We start from the raw sequence: 17392 nt of genomic DNA on the forward strand, positions 1-17392 counted from the left end.
AATGAGTTCACTGTACTAAACTGGCCCCCACAGTCACCAGATCTCAACCCAATAGAGCATCTTTGGGATGTGGTGGAACGGGAGCTTCGTGCCCTGGATGTGCATCCCACAAATCTCCATCAACTGCAAGATGCTATCCTATCAATATGGGCCAACATTTCTAAAGAATGCTTTCAGCACCTTGTTGAATCAATGCCACGTAGAATTAAGGCAGTTCTGAAGGCGAAAGGGGGTCAAACACAGTATTAGTATGGTGTTCCTAATAATCCTTTAGGTGAGTGTATAAATACGGCTACAACACTCTGGGATACTTAACTTACTCAAATACACTAAATAAATTAATCAAACTTCAATAACATGCGCGGCATCAACTTTTATTTTGTCTGGGATTCGTTTACACAAGACCTTGCCCTGATACGGTAATTAATGGATCATACAATGGTTTTATGAATCGCTGCGTTGTCAAGGTAGAGATGTATTTCTACAGTTGGTAAAGCCTCTATACTAGCATTACCATTGTAGCTAGTAGTAGTGTGTGTATATATATACACTCACCTAAAGGATTATTAGGAACACCTGTTCAATTTCTCATTAATGCAATTATCTAACCAACCAATCACATGGCAGTTGCTTCAATGCATTTAGGGGTGTGTTCCTGGTCAAGACAATCTCCTGAACTCCAAACTGAATGTCTGAATGGGAAAGAAAGGTGATTTAAGCAATTTTGAGCGTGGCATGGTTGTTGGTGCCAGACGGGCCGGTCTGAGTATTTCACAATCTGCTCAGTTACTGGGATTTTCACGCACAACCATTTCTAGGGTTTACAAAGAATGGTGTGAAAAGGGAAAAACATCCAGTATGCGGCAGTCCTGTGGGCGAAAATGCCTTGTTGATGCTAGAGGTCAGAGGAGAATGGGCCAACTGATTCAAGCTGATAGAAGAGCAACTTTGAATGAAATAACCACTCGTTACAACCGAGGTATGCAGCAAAGCATTTGTGAAGCCACAACACGTACAACCTTGAGGCGGATGGGCTACAACAGCAGAAGATCCCACCGGGTACCACTCATCTCCGCTACAAATAGGAAAAAGAGGCTACAATTTGCACAAGCTCACCAAAATTGGACAGTTGAAGACTGGAAAAATGTTGCCTGGTCTGATGAGTCTCGATTTCTGTTGAGACATTCAGATGGTAGAGTCAGAATTTGGCGTAAACAGAATGAGAACATGGATCCATCATGCCTTGTTACCACTGTGCAGGCTGGTGGTGGTGGTGTAATGGTGTGGGGGATGTTTTCTTGGCACACTTTAGGCCCCTTAGTGCCAATTGGGCATCGTTTAAATGCCACGGCCTACCTGAGCATTGTTTCTGACCATGTCCATCCCTTTATGACCACCATGTACCCATCCTCTGATGGCTACTTCCAGCAGGATAATGCACCATGTCACAAAGGTCGAATTGGTTTCTTGAACATGACAATGAGTTCACTGTACTAAACTGGCCCCCACAGTCACCAGATCTCAACCCAATAGAGCATCTTTGGGATGTGGTGGAACGGGAGCTTCATTCCCTGGATGTGCATCCCACAAATCTCCATCAACTGCAAGATGCTATCCTGTCAATATGGGCCAACATTTCTAAAGAATGCTTTCAGCACCTTGTTGAATCAATGCCACATAGAATTAAGGCAGTTCTGAAGGTGAAAGGGGGTCAAACACAGTATTAGTATGGTGTTCCTAATAATCCTTTAGGTGAGTGTATAATGGGGATGTTTTTCATCAGCAGGGTCTGAGAAACTCGTCAGGATTGAGGGCAAGATGGATGGAGCCAAATATAGGAAAATACTAGAGGAAAACCTGCTTCAGTTAGATCTTTGACTGGGGCGGAGGTTCACCCTTCCAATGATCCTAAAGATAGTGAATACAATTCTGTATAGGGGGGTGAATACATATGCAACTAACACAATTCAGTTTTTTTATGTTTGTTTAACCTTTGTTTCACAATACAAAAAAATGTGCACCTTCAACGTGTTGTGAATGTGGAATCAGTCAAAGGGAGATCATCCGAATTAACTAGATTTCCATTCCATTCCATAACAAAATGTGAAAAAGTCCTTGGGAGGTGTTATGCAATCCACCCTGTTATAGACAATTGACTCAGTTGAAACGCATACAATGCTGTGCCATATTAAAAAACACATATTGTATTAAAATGTGTTTAAAGCCATGAAAATTCCCTACCTGTCTGGAAAATAACTATACTATCGTGTTTAATTTCCTATTACTTTACTTTTTTATACCGGTTAAAGTTCACGAATTTTAATGCCAAGATTAAACTATATTTTCCATTAATTATAATTGAAATTTGTTTTAGCCTACAGTAATTTCCATGACATTTTTTTGTAAATGTAACATTATAATAGTTATAATATAACAGTTATAATATTTAACTGTAATAAATAAAAGTTTAAACAAAAATAATCATCGGTTTTGTATCTCGGTTTCTATCTGTTGAGTTATTATAGGCACAGTATTTCCGTTCCTAGTAAATATGGCCGCCGATTTGAATACTAACACATTCATAAGAAAAATATCTAGTGATTCTATATCTATGGTCCCTGCTTTGCCTTGTTTGCGGAATACACACAAACTCGTCTAACCAACCGTCATCCAGTTCGAGAGAACATTACCCGCCTCTCCTCCTGGCTCCTCCAATAGGAACTGCCGCTGGTGTGTCGCTGTAGAAGTCAACTGCGTGCTTTCCAGCTTCTATTTTGGACATTCTGCAGTCTTTTACAAGGTATTATATATACAATATGAATGTAAATTCCAATTAAACCAACATATCGACCACAATGCATCCCCCGACTCTCTCTGCCATTTTTCTGTACTCTCATTTCGGTGTAAACGAGTAGAAATATGCCGAGGCCTAGTGTTTCCCCCTGAAGCCTGGGGTTAGATTTGATGCGTTCTCAAAGAGGACTGAGCGTTTCTATACAGAAACTGGTAAAACTGAGTGCGGTTATCTTGTATGGAGTCAGTCTGGGTGTATATTAAACTGTAGTGTTATTGTACTGTCCAGTCAGTCAGTGTTAATGTGCTGTAGTGTCCAGTCAGTCAGTGTTAATGTGCTGTAGTGTTCAGTCAGTCAGTGTTAATGTACTGTATTGTCCAGTCAGTCAGTGTTAATGTGCTGTAGTGTCCAGTCAGTCAGTCAGTCAGTGTTAATGTACTGTAGTGTCCAGTCAGTCAGTGTTAATGTACTGTAGTGTCCAGTCGGTCAGTGTTAATGTGCTGTAGTGTCCAGTCAGTCAGTGTTAATGTGCTGTAGTGTCCAGTCAGTCAGTCAGTCAGTGTTAATGTACTGTAGTGTCCAGTCAGTGTTAATGTGCTGTAGTGTCCAGTCAGTCAGTCGGTCAGTGTTAATGTACTGTAGTGTCCAGTCGGTCAGTGTTAATGTGCTGTAGTGTCCAGTCGGTCAGTGTTAATGTGCTGTAGTGTCCAGTCAGTCAGTGTTAATGTACTGTAGTGTCCAGTCGGTCAGTGTTAATGTACTGTAGTGTCCAGTCAGTCAGTGTTAATGTACTGTAGTGTCCAGTCAGTCAGTGTTAATGTACTGTAGTGTCCAGTCAGTCAGTGTTAATGTGCTGTAGTGTCCAGTCAGTCAGTCAGTCAGTGTTAATGTACTGTAGTGTCCAGTCGGTCAGTGTTAATGTGCTGTAGTGTCCAGTCAGTCAGTGTTAATGTGCTGTAGTGTCCAGTCAGTCAGTCGGTCAATGTTAATGTACTGTAGTGTCCAGTCGGTCAGTGTTAATGTACTGTAGTGTCCAGTCGGTCAGTGTTAATGTGCTGTAGTGTCCAGTCAGTCAGTCAGTCAGTGTTAATGTACTGTAGTGTCCAGTCAGTCAGTCAGTGTTAATGTACTGTAGTGTCCAGTCAGTGTTAATGTGCTGTAGTGTCCAGTCAGTCAGTCGGTCAGTGTTAATGTACTGTAGTGTCCAGTCGGTCAGTGTTAATGTACTGTAGTGTCCAGTCGGTCAGTGTTAATGTGCTGTAGTGTCCAGTCAGTCAGTCAGTCAGTGTTAATGTACTGTAGTGTCCAGTCGGTCAGTGTTAATGTACTGTAGTGTCCAGTCGGTCAGTGTTAATGTACTGTAGTGTCCAGTCAGTCAGTGTTAATGTGCTGTAGTGTCCAGTCAGTCAGTCAGTCAGTGTTAATGTGCTGTAGTGTCCAGTCAGTCAGTGTTAATGTGCTGTAGTGTCCAGTCGGTCAGTGTTAATGTGCTGTAGTGTCCAGTCAGTCAGTCGGTCAGTGTTAATGTACTGTAGTGTCCAGTCAGTCAGTGTTAATGTGCTGTAGTGTCCAGTCGGTCAGTGTTAATGTGCTGTAGTGTCAAGTCGGTCAGTGTTAATGTGCTGTAGTGTCCAGTCAGTCAGTCGGTCAGTGTTAATGTGCTGTAGTGTCCAGTCAGTCAGTCGGTCAGTGTTAATGTGCTGTAGTGTCCAGTCAGTCAGTGTTAATGTGCTGTAGTGTCCAGTCAGTCAGTGTTAATGTGCTGTAGTGTCCAGTCAGTCAGTGTTGATGTACAGTGTTGTACTTTACTGTAATTTATGATATAGTCAGTGAAACACTGTATTAAAGTCAATCTGTGAATTAGTCTGTCAGTCAGTCATTTTGTGTCAGTTACCCTCTCTCTCTCTCTCTCTCTCTCTCTCTGTCTCTCAGATGTCGGAGGTGAGGCAGGTGTCGCTGGAGCAGCTGCTGTCTCTGTCGGGGGCTCCCCTGGCCGAGGCCCTGTCTTCCCTGCTGGAGACGCCTGGCCTGTACGTCTTCTCTGACATCCTGGAGCTGCCCAACGTCAGAGAGGTGCTACGAGGCAGCGAGAGATGTGCTGACCGATTTCTCTGTTTGACACATTGGTGCACTGACTTTGTATTATGAAATGTATTATTCATTTGTTTTACGTCACAAAAAATATTAATTGTAATTTATTATTATAATAATTATTTTTAACTGTTATTAAGCCAAGTTATCTTAACTTGCATTGCAAAGTAGATCATAAGGATCATTTTAATTAACAACTTAAATACTGTCTGAGAGGTTATTTATCATGGTTACTTGGAATACAATAGAATGAAAGGTCAACAACTCGCCAGAAAGCAGCTTAAAGGCCAAACTTCCCAGTACATTCAGTATCTTAGTACTTCCCTGCCTAAACAGAGAGCCAGTTGAGATCATGTCTGTTAGTGTGCTTTCTTATGCCGATATGCACATATCAAGTGATTAAGTCTCTTTTGTGTCATTTTTGAGAGTAAATATCTTCTCTTGCAATGAAGGGACGAAAAACATCTTTCTGCTGTTTCTGTGGTCACCAGCAAGAGAATGTAATCTCCTCACCACTGGAGATTTATTCATTACAGCCAAAATTGATAGGATGCTTGTCACTTTTTCAATTACATTTCCTCTAATTTCTTTTAACGTTTCTGGATTAATCCACAGCTGTTTGCACTAACAGTTGAAAAAAAAAAAAAAAAAAGTTGTTGTTGATAAAGTTACAGTTGATCCCAAGGCTTTGAAAGGGCCATTTCCGTCACCTTCTTTCAGAGCCTCTGTTTCAGACTTGTAGAAAGTTCTGCAGGTCTGTCCTGAATGTTGTTAAAAGTGTTGCATTTTCCCAGCATTGCCAACATTCACCAGCTGATCTCTTGTATTAATTTTGAGATTTGAGAGTCATTACCATAGGTTCTGCACTGTGATTGTCCAGGATGGCTTTCTCTGCACCTGAGCAGACAGTCCATTGTGTACGATAGTGTGCACGGTTGCTGCTTTTATTTGCTTGCATTGTGCTGTAACATATTTGTTGCACCATATGCTTGTCGGAGTGGCAGGTCGAGTGTATAAGGGTGTCATTAAATACGCTGTAGATAGTAGCTGAGTCAGTCAGAAGCAGATTGTCTAAACCAATACAATTCTAGTGAAAATTGTACTGTTTGTCTACCTGGCAAAATAGTGTGACCAGATGTCAGCTGAATTGAATGAAATCCTGTGTCGTGCATCTTTTTCAGGAGCCTCCAGAGGATGTCAAGTGATATGAGGTGTATCAGTTTGTTGTTAATGTTGTGGAACATGTAATTCTTGTAATTTACCCCAATGACTGTCTGAACAGAGATGTCATGGCCAGGGGACCGTTCTGGAGAGGCGGAACGTGCACACATATTTTTCAGTGTGATTCATCTGCTTAAAAGTAGTCAGGCCCAGGTGTTCCCCTGATTCCATGCTGTATGATTTAGTCTGTCTGTAAGGGTGTCTGCATAACCTTGCAATGTACCAGGATGAATCTGTATGAACTATCTCTCCCCCTTCCCATCTCCCTCTCTTTCTCAGCTGGAGTCCGGGCCTCACGCTCCAGTTTATCAGCTGCTCAATCTCTTCGCCTATGGGACGTACAGCGACTATAAAGGTCTGTAGTGTCTGCATTTGTCTGTACAGTGAATGTCTGTGTGCCTTGTTTTTGGCAATCTGTACAGTGTGCTTGTTTTTCTGTACTCTGTGTCTCTCTGCAGTGTGTTTTTGTATGAATATTGTCAGTAGGGAATTTGACAGAGCTGAAATCCGCATCCCTCTAATTTGGATTTATTAAATCCATGTAGATGCAGTGTATTTAGTTGTAGGTTGAGAGTCATTTTTTTATTTGTCAGTATTACTGTTAACTCATTTTGCTACTGTTTTTAATACAAAAATGAGAAATGTGTAACAATTTATTTTATTTCAATGACAGGCTGTAAATGTGTTAGAGCTGAAATAAACATCCACTCATAGTTTTCAAATTGAATGTAATGGAGTACATTTATTACTTTTATTTCACTTTTAAAACTGTAACAGTTGCATGAGTCATCAGACAGTCTGAATTAACTGTTCAGAGATGCAAAAAGTAGTTAAACATTGTTTCTTAATTTGTTTAAACAGAGAGTGCACCTATAGGCCGTGTGGACATACAATTCATTATTTGATATGTTTTAAATAAAAAAATAAACAAATGTTACAAATCATACCACAAAACAGAATATATGCAAGTGTCAGATTTTTGCTGAATCAATCAAGTAAACAAACTCAACGCATGTGCGGACCGTCCTGACTGATTTAGCAGACTGGCTTCTTGCATGTATACACTCTATACACTCTCTGTATAGTGTGTTTTTGTACAGAAAGTGTACTAGTACAGTGTCTGTATTAAACATAACTCTCCCTGCTGCTCCCTCAGAGAACGCAGCCACTCTCCCGGAGCTCACTCCAGCCCAGAAGAACAAACTCAGACATCTGTCAATCATTAGCCTAGCTGCCAATCTCAAGGTAAGCAGGGCATGCAGCTGAAAGCCTGCATCTCCCCTGGTGGCGGGGAACCCGGATCCTGAAGGGCTGCAGTCAGTCCTGCTGTTCCTATTGGTCTTTTTAGATTCACACCTGCCTGCAGCCTGGGAAGAGTGCTTAACTGCTTCGATTCAGCAAAGAATAGGTGCAATTAAATTGATAAGAGTTGAGCTAAAACAAAACCCAGAGACACTGCTGCCGCTGCTGGACCAGGTCTCCCACCACTGAGTTAGACACTGCATACCCTCTATGTCTCTGCAATGTGAAGTACATTAGTCTTCAATCACTACTGCTTCTTTATTATCACCCCTTTCACTCTGCTCTAAATATACCCCTCTCTGTGAAGTAGTAATGTACTGTACTGTGCAGGAAATCATTCATTGTTAGCCAGCCAGCTGGTCAGTGCCTCAGCCAATCAACCAATTAATCAATCAATGTTTATTTTGTATAGCGCCCTTCTCAAGCTAGCAACAGAGTGCTTTAAGACTGAAACAATTAATACAAGGTGCTGAAATAAGTAAAACATGATGCACGGAGGAGAGAAAAACTCTCTGCTTAAGGCCTGGGCCTAATGGTTGCTTCCACTCCAGGCAGTATAACTTATCAATCAAGCAGCATGAAGATCAGAATGCTCTTTAAATGGTGCTGGTATCGGTGGTCAATCCTCACCGGCCCTCTAGGGGGGTGGTATCTTAGCCCTCTGGGTTGCGGGGTGCTGTCTCATCAGCCCCCAGGTGGGAGGTGTCTCGTCTAATGCAGGAAGTCAAACAGAGAGATTGTGATCAGCTACGGAGAGTGAGATGCCGGGGATGACAGAGCAGTCATGAGGTCATAAGGATAACATGGGCTGGACTGTGCCACAGTTTCAGGGCCCTATAATACCTCGTTTCCACTAGCCACATTTAGGGGCACCTTCATGTGGCCGGGCTGTAACTGCACCTAAAATTTGCTTTGCAGTGTTTCCACTACATTGTCGTGAGGTACAGCTGCCCTGGGATGTAATTACAGGAAAGGTCAAAACGGATCCTGGGATGCTCGGCATTCTGGGATTTAGTGTTTAAAACTGGAAGCCGAAATACCTTAAACATTAAAGTGCAATACACTTTGGACTGGAAAGTTTTTATAATGTCTAACAGATATTCAAAAGAATAAACCGGGACATATTGAAAACCTATTTATATAACAAATTACTTAAAAATGTTAGTATTTGTTAGAAAATTAAGTGTTAATTTTGATGTATCTGCTCCTGTTTTTGAGCAGCTCTATAAAAAAATAAAATAAACATGTAATACTTCTCCCTGTATCATGATCTGATTTACATTGACAATATAGCTTAAGCATCCTAGATCATTTCCTTATTATGTATCTGTGGGAGAATTAACTGCGGTGCATTATTAAATACAGTGCCCATTAAATCTGTCCCGTGTAGCAACTTAGCATCATGACACATACAGTCACAGCCTATATATGTAGTTTCTTAAGAACAAGTCATACATGTATATACACTCACCTAAAGGATTATTAGGAACACCTGTTCAATTTCTCTTTAATGCAATTATCTAACTAACCAATCACATGGCAGTTGCTTCAATGCATTTAGGGGTGTGGTCCTGGTCAAGACAATCTCCTGAACTCCAAACTGAATGTCTGAATGGGAAAGAAAGGTGATTTAAGCAATTTTGAGCGTGGCATGGTTGTTGGTGCCAGACGGGCCGGTCTGAGTATTTCACAATCTGCTCAGTTACTGGGATTTTCATGCACAACCATTTCTAGGGTTTACAAAGAATGGTGTGAAAAGGGAAAAACATCCAGTATGCGGCAGTCCTGTGGGCGAAAATGCCTCGTTGATGCTAGAGGTCAGAGGAGAATGGGTCGACTGATTCAAGCTGATAGAAGAGCCACTTTGACTGAAATAACCACTCGTTACAACCGAGGTATGCAGCAAAGCATTTGTGAAGCCACAACACGTACAACCTTGAGGCGGATGGGCTACAACAGCAGAAGACCCCACCGGGTACCACTCATCTCCACTACAAATAGGAAAAAGAGGCTACAATTTGCACAAGCTCACCAAAATTGGACAGTTGAAGACTGGAAAAATGTTGCCTGGTCTGATGAGTCTCGATTTCTGTTGAGACATTCAGATGGTAGAGTCAGAATTTGGCGTAAACAGAATGAGAACATGGATCCATCATGCCTTGTTACCACTGTGCAGGCTGGTGGTGGTGGTGTAATGGTGTGGGGGATGTTTTCTTGGCACACTTTAGGCCCCTTAGTGCCAATTGGGCATCGTTTAAATGCCACGGCCTACCTGAGCATTGTTTCTGACCATGTCCATCCCTTTATGACCACCATGTACCCATCCTCTGATGGCTACTTCCAGCAGGATAATGCACCATGTCACAAAGGTCGAATCATTTCAAATTGGTTTCTTGAACATGACAATGAGTTCACTGTACTAAACTGGCCCCCACAGTCACCAGATCTCAACCCAATAGAGCATCTTTGGGATGTGGTGGAACGGGAGCTTCGTGCCCTGGATGTGCATCCCACAAATCTCCATCAACTGCAAGATGCTATCCTATCAATATGGGCCAACATTTCTAAAGAATGCTTTCAGCACCTTGTTGAATCAATGCCACGTAGAATTAAGGCAGTTCTGAAGGCGAAAGGGGGTCAAACACAGTATTAGTATGGTGTTCCTAATAATCCTTTAGGTGAGTGTATAAATACGGCTACAACACTCTGGGATACTTAACTTACTCAAATACACTAAATAAATTAATCAAACTTCAATAACATGCGCGGCATCAACTTTTATTTTGTCTGGGATTCGTTTACACAAGACCTTGCCCTGATACGGTAATTAATGGATCATACAATGGTTTTATGAATCGCTGCGTTGTCAAGGTAGAGATGTATTTCTACAGTTGGTAAAGCCTCTATACTAGCATTACCATTGTAGCTAGTAGTAGTGTGTGTATATATATACACTCACCTAAAGGATTATTAGGAACACCTGTTCAATTTCTCATTAATGCAATTATCTAACCAACCAATCACATGGCAGTTGCTTCAATGCATTTAGGGGTGTGGTCCTGGTCAAGACAATCTCCTGAACTCCAAACTGAATGTCTGAATGGGAAAGAAAGGTGATTTAAGCAATTTTGAGCGTGGCATGGTTGTTGGTGCCAGACGGGCCGGTCTGAGTATTTCACAATCTGCTCAGTTACTGGGATTTTCACGCACAACCATTTCTAGGGTTTACAAAGAATGGTGTGAAAAGGGAAAAACATCCAGTATGTGGCAGTCCTGTGGGCGAAAATGCCTTGTTGATGCTAGAGGTCAGAGGAGAATGGGCCGACTGATTCAAGCTGATAGAAGAGCAACTTTGACTGAAATAACCACTCGTTACAACCGAGGTATGCAGCAAAGCATTTGTGAAGCCACAACACGTACAACCTTGAGGCGGATGGGCTACAACAGCAGAAGACCCCACCGGGTACCACTCATCTCCACTACAAATAGGAAAAAGAGGCTACAATTTGCACAAGCTCACCAAAATTGGACAGTTGAAGACTGGAAAAATGTTGCCTGGTCTGATGAGTCTCGATTTCTGTTGAGACATTCAGATGGTAGAGTCAGAATTTGGCGTAAACAGAATGAGAACATGGATCCATCATGCCTTGTTACCACTGTGCAGGCTGGTGGTGGTGGTGTAATGGTGTGGGGGATGTTTTCTTGGCACACTGTAGGCCCCTTAGTGCCAATTGGGCATCGTTTAAATGCCACGGCCTACCTGAGCATTGTTTCTGACCATGTCCATCCCTTTATGACCACCATGTACCCATCCTCTGATGGCTACTTCCAGCAGGATAATGCACCATGTCACAAAGGTCGAATCATTTCAAATTGGTTTCTTGAGTTCACTGTACTAAACTGGCCCCCACAGTCACCAGATCTCAACCCAATAGAGCATCTTTGGGATGTGGTGGAACGGGAGCTTCGTGCCCTGGATGTGCATCCCACAAATCTCCATCAACTGCAAGATGCTATCCTATCAATATGGGCCAACATTTCTAAAGAATGCTTTCAGCACCTTGTTGAATCTATGCCACGTAGAATTAAGGCAGTTCTGAAGGCAAAAGGGGGTCAAACACAGTATTAGTATGGTGTTCCTAATAATCCTTTAGGTGAGTGTATATATATATAGGGGGGGCAGATCTGTAGTATTTTAAATGCTTGTAAGAGGACTTTCAACTCTTATCCTGTAGCTGAATTAAAGTTAATATTTCTGTTCCCTGACAGTTCATTTCATCCTGTCAGCGTATGGAGAACATGTAGCTTTTTGCATAGATTAGCATCCAACATTGATAGGTAAATAAATCTGTGTGTATGTGCTGTATACTCAATCTCTCTCTCTCTCTCTCTCTCTCTCTCTCTCTCAGTGTCTGCCTTACTCGCTCCTCCTGCAGCAGCTGGAGCTCAGGAACGTGCGTGAGCTGGAGGACTTGCTCATCGAGGCCGTGTACAGCGACACCATCCAGGGCAAACTGGACCAGAGGAACCAGCAGGTGGAGGTGGACTGCAGCGTGGGCCGGGACCTGGGCCGTGCAGAGCTGCCTCACATTGCACAGACCCTGCAGGAGTGGTAATCAATCATGAATGATCGATGATGGATAAGCAATGCTCCCAGCAGCAGCACTGGGCACCACAGTACAGTGCAGTGCAGTGCAGTGTATTATAGTCGAGGGGCCGGTTGCATGAACATAGACTAAGTCTTTGTCTTAGTATAATTATAAGTCCTACTAACGATAGACACTCCGTTAAGTCCATTGCATGAATCAGTCTTTCCTTAGACTGGTCTAAGACTGGTCTTACTTAGTCAATTATGCATACAGGGGTCAGCGTCAGTGTCGCAGTGACTCAGGCAGCACTTTCAATGGAAAGATAGACTTAGTCAGTCTTCATTTTTATGCAACTGACTAACTTGCATAGACTAGTCTAACTGAAATTAAGACCAGTCTAATGGTTTTGACCAGTCTAATATAGTTTTATGCAACCGGCCCCTGGTCATAGTTAATAATTGGAGCTATATGTATGTGTATATAATAGATAGATATATATGTGCAGTACAGTGCATTACAATACCATAATGATCAATAATCAATACTTGGTCACAATAATGAAGAAGAGTGAGAGAGAGTGAGGGCCACAAACTATACATACTCTCACTGATTATCATCTCTCCCTCCCCCCCTCAGGTGCTCAGGCTGTGAGGCGGTGCTCTGTGGCATTGAAGAGCAGGTCACCAGAGCTAACCAGTACAGAGAGAGCCAGCTCAAAGTGAAAGTGCAAGTGGAGACAGAGGTGAGTGGGTCAGGGGTCAAAGGCCATCCTTACTCCATCTCTGCCCCTCCGTTTTGTCAAGTACCGTGTGTATTAAACTCTTTCCCTGCCTCGTCATCAATCTCAGTGCAGTGTTAATGTACTGTAGTGTTCAGTCAGTGAGTCACTGTCTGTATGAACCCAACTCTCTCTCTCTGTAACTCCCCCTCAGGTCTCCAATCTACAGAAAACCCTGAAGGCCAGCTCCTCCTCCTCTTCTGCTGGCCCCGCCCCTGCAGGAGCAGCCACAAATCAGGACCCAGATCAGCCCACTGGGGAGCCACGAGACCCTGCCTCCTCACAGGAGCCACGGCAGCCGGGCAAGAAGAGTTCAAAGGTCAAAGGGTGAGAGAGCCTCTCTCTGGTTTAGGTGTGTTCGTAGACTCTTTCCTAGGGTTTGTATGACTCTCTCAGTGTTGGGAGTGTATTTATATGAATTTTGAAGATTTATATGAATTAGTGTTGATCCCTATGTTAATGTCTGTATTAATCTTTTTAGGAGTGTCTGTAGGGTCTGTATTAGGGTCTGTTTATCTCTGTTAGGATTCTCTCTAGGGTCCATATTTTAATTATTAAACTCTCTCTCTCTCTCTCTCTCATTATCAGTCTTCGTGGAAGTGGCAAGATCTGGTCGAAATCGAACTGAAAGATGCACAGACGGGACAGGACAGACAGTGACAGGAAATGGACTGATAAAGTGAAACTGTAAAACAATAGAGAGAATGACAGACGCTCTGACGTATAGACACACATACACAGTAGACAGAGATGGACAGTTGCACAGAATGAGAGGGAAGTGGTGTAAGATAGGCAGATGGACAGACAGTCACAGTTAGATAATGACAGACTGACATGGATGTCAGTACATGCAGGAATGATCATGAGAAACACAGACAAATGTACACAGACAGACACCAATACACCCGAGCACTTCAAGCAGTTAGAGAGTCAATCATACTCTGTGTCGGAGGGAGGGTTCACACAGAGACAGTGTATTGAAGGTGTGACGGTGTCTGATGGATAGTTCACGTAATGACTGACTGATTCACCGACAGACTGACTGATGCACTGACTGACTGGCTGAGCAAGCGTGTGTGTGTGTGCTAATTTTGCTACTATTGCTATTGTTGTTATTATTGATGCTGTTGGGATTTTAATATTTGTTTTAATGGAGGTGAATTGGGATTGACAATAAAAATGAATAAAATCACAGATCACAAATCTGCCCCAGTCTCCTCCTCTCTCAGTTGGTAACTCTTGCACAAACTCTTACGAAAGGCCCACTCAGGCAAGAGGCAAAACATTAGCAAAGACATACTGCTGCCATCACCCCAGTGACTCACTGCTTGATGGCAACGCCGCATACACCATGGCTGTTCCAGAACCCTCTTTGGGGCAGGCATTATAGAGGTCAGCTAATTGGCAGATTTTAGGTTTTAAATTAGGTGTTTAGGCCATGGTGTTAATGGGTTTGGGGTTTTCTTCCTATCTGTTGGTGTCATATGAAGACCCAGAGCAATACCTGGAACAGCTCGTGGTGCTGGATACAGTTATGGAGATTTATGGAGACACTTAACACTTCAAACAAATGCTCTCCTTTAAGGAAGTAAATTGCATGTATAAATCAATTATATAGCATACATGCAGTGGCCACTGCATTTATTCATACCCCCAATCAAGTGAAATGGAGGAAATTAAAGTGTGCAATCATTTGTTTTGGAAAAAGTTAGTACAAACTTGCACAGCAACATCATATATTTGACAAATAATGGCATGCTTTAAAATCACAATTATTCACGTCCCTGCAGTCAGTGGTTGTGTATACTCCTGACTGATGAAAGCGAGCAGTCTCTTCCTGTGGTCTTGGAAGGTTCTGGCATCTTCTCAGAAGGGATTTCTGACCATGTCTGGCCAAATTCATATTTTCTTCCTGGTAAGGTACCGGTAAGGTACTCAAACTACTTGATTATGTGAAGGGCAATGTGCTTTAACCTGCAATTTACAGACAGCTCTCTAACATTGACCTTGACCATTAAAGCTATTAATGCACTGCTTCTGTGTGAAACCTTTTCTACCCGGTGGAAACTGGTGACCTTTGGAAGTGTCTGTAACAGTTCCAGCAGCTTCATATTAATGTCCAGATAAGAGAAGGTTGATTAGTTGATTATTTTTACAGGATTTTATGCTTGGATACTTTACAGTTTTTTTTTTCCAATTTGTAAAACACATATTACTCTGTGCAGTGTTAATATTAACATTTTCATACGTTAGATAATTTGTGGAAGAAATATTGCACACTTGCATTTTTATAGGTATAAATAATTGTGGATGCCACTGTAAATCATGTAGAATGTGCACATAATGTAAATGTTTCAATTGCCTAGTAGGAACACAGTTTGTCAACAAATATTTAAAAACCAAATGCTAAAAGGTGTTTGCTAAGAGTTTGCAGAAAAATGTCAATCTATGAAAGAGAGGGGTTAACCATCTGACAATGTTTAAAGTGTATAGTCAAATTTAATGCACAGGACATTTTCTTGCATTAAATTGTAAGTGACAATGTGCTGCTTGCGAACAACATTATTATTACGTTATCTTTGTGATATTACAGCATTAATGTTATAATTTAAATATCTTATATACATTTTTTGGTGAATCAGTGCTGTTTTTCTTTACTATTTTGACAAATTATGTGTTCCTACTTGTAAATGTTAACAATTGATTTACACATCGTCAGGAATAATATTTAATAACATGTATTAGTAATAAAGGAATGCACATCCCTTTTAATACATGTTAGTAACTCAGGTCTGAATTCCTTAAATTAACTTAATCAGAGTTTAATTGACATACATCTGTAAAACCTGCCGGATCCTGGCCCCTCGAGGCCTGCAGCTCCTCAGCAATGGTCTCGGTGGTATGTCAGTATCTAGGGCACTATAAATACATGGCTGTGGTGGTGACTGCAGTTGCATTACTCAATAAAGAAGAGATCCCTTCATGAAAACACATGTAAACACAAGTAAATACCTTTATATTGCACATACAACTGCTTAGAATTCTGGAATATGCAGTTCCAATATATTTAATACATTGAAACCATCAGTCTGGTATTCGCTTATTAAGTAACATCGCTCTTTTTAGTATTTTTATTCTCACTAAGTGCAGTTTTAATGTGCTGTAGTGGTCTGTAAGTGTGTCCCGTCTCTCTGCTGTTAATCTTTCTCTCTCCTACCATCTCTCTTTCTCTGAATAAGACATGTATCCCTCTGTCTTTTTTGTATAAATCTCTTGCTGAGAAAATGTCCTCCTCTCTCTTTCTCTTATTTTACCTTTGTCTGTGTCTCACCCCCCCAACTCTCTTTTTCACTCCTCTTTTCTCAGCTTCCCCTACCCTGCTCCCCCTTTCTCCCTTCCCTCTCACATCTTGTTCTCCCTCTCTCTCCCTCTTGCCTTCGGCCTTTCTCTCTATTGCTTTTCTTTTTTTTAAATGTATTAAAGTTAGAGCCTTTCGCTACACCCCCCCCCCCCGTCTACCTCCCTTTTTCCCTCTTTCTCTCTCTCTGTCTCCAGTGAGTGGCAGATAACAGCAGCTGTTTGTGACGCTAATGAAAACGATTAGTTTTCATCAAAGAAGCCGCTAACGAGACAACACAGAGGGAGAGGGGAGGGGAGAGCCAGGAGATAGGGGGAGAGAGAGAATGGAGGGAGAGGACGAAGGAGAAAGGAGGGAGGAAGAAAGAGAGAGAAAGAGAGTAAGCTGGTAATTTTCTCTCTCAGTGTTAATGCACTTTGGAGTCCAGTCAGGCCGTTTGTCTGAAATTTACCCCATCTCTGTGGTTTTTACTTCTAGACTGAATTTACCCCCTCACTATCCGTAATGCAGTGCAGTGTCCAGGCAGTCAGGGCTTCAGTGCTATTGTGTCCAGGCGGTGTTAATGTACGGTCAGTGTCTCAGTCAGTTTCTGTACTGTACTGTTGTAACCCCCCACCCCTCACTCTGTCTCTATATCCCACTCTCACACTCTGCTTGGTCTAAAAACAGCTGTAATTAGTGACGTCTTTCGCTTAATCAGCAATGCAAATTAATTCTAATTCCAGCAATCGCATATTTTCACAGCTGGGAGAGTTTCTTCGCGCTAATTAACTCAGAGGAGAGCAAGCGGCTCTGGGGAGGCTAACGAGGGGGAGAACGGTTAACCCTCCGAGTGCCAAGACGAGAGCGGAGGTGGAAAAGTGAGAATTTGTCGTTGGTATAATTAGTAATGTAGCAGATGCTTTTAAACAAGGAGACTAACAATGCAGACACTTCTCTGTACTGTACAGCTGCTCCGGCTCCTGAAGAGTCACTGACTCCTCTCTACAGCTGCTTTCCAGTCAGGGACTGTACTGTATTGCTGCTGCTACAGTCACTACTGTACTGTACAGTATTATGTAAATGAATGCATGCAATTACACATTCAGTTTGAGAGACATTGATCTGTGCGTAGTTTTGAAGATCCAGACAATGAAACAGTGTGTGTTTGTGAGTTCAAAGTAATAAAGCATGGAAAGATTGAATGTGAAAGTGAGAGGGAACAAAACTAAATTAAGGGCCAGTTTGAGAATAATGGGATGCTGTTTATTTACTTATCC

The 17392-nt window shown here is 42.1% G+C and overlaps 1 protein-coding gene across 2 annotated transcripts; it reads left to right on the forward strand.

Annotated features, from left to right (window-relative positions):
• Positions 1-2669: 2669 nt before the first annotated feature.
• On the forward strand, positions 2670-13982 carry cops7a (COP9 constitutive photomorphogenic homolog subunit 7A). 2 transcript variants are annotated; one of them, XM_066712252.1, is made up of 8 exons: positions 2670-2800; positions 4727-4867; positions 6386-6461; positions 7263-7351; positions 11818-12020; positions 12634-12739; positions 12930-13127; positions 13364-13982. In XM_066712252.1, exons 2-7 carry the CDS (start codon positions 4727-4729, stop codon positions 13104-13106), a joined length of 792 nt encoding a protein of 263 aa, XP_066568349.1. In that variant the 5' UTR covers positions 2670-2800; the 3' UTR covers positions 13107-13127; positions 13364-13982. The 2 variants fall into 2 exon arrangements, with proteins under 2 accessions (XP_066568349.1, XP_066568341.1); XM_066712244.1 differs by having other exon boundaries at positions 12930-13102.
• Positions 13983-17392: the final 3410 nt, after the last annotated feature.

This window comes from Amia ocellicauda, chromosome 1 (genome assembly GCF_036373705.1).
Source record: "Amia ocellicauda isolate fAmiCal2 chromosome 1, fAmiCal2.hap1, whole genome shotgun sequence".
In the NCBI taxonomy this organism is placed as follows: Eukaryota; Metazoa; Chordata; class Actinopteri; order Amiiformes; family Amiidae; genus Amia; species Amia ocellicauda.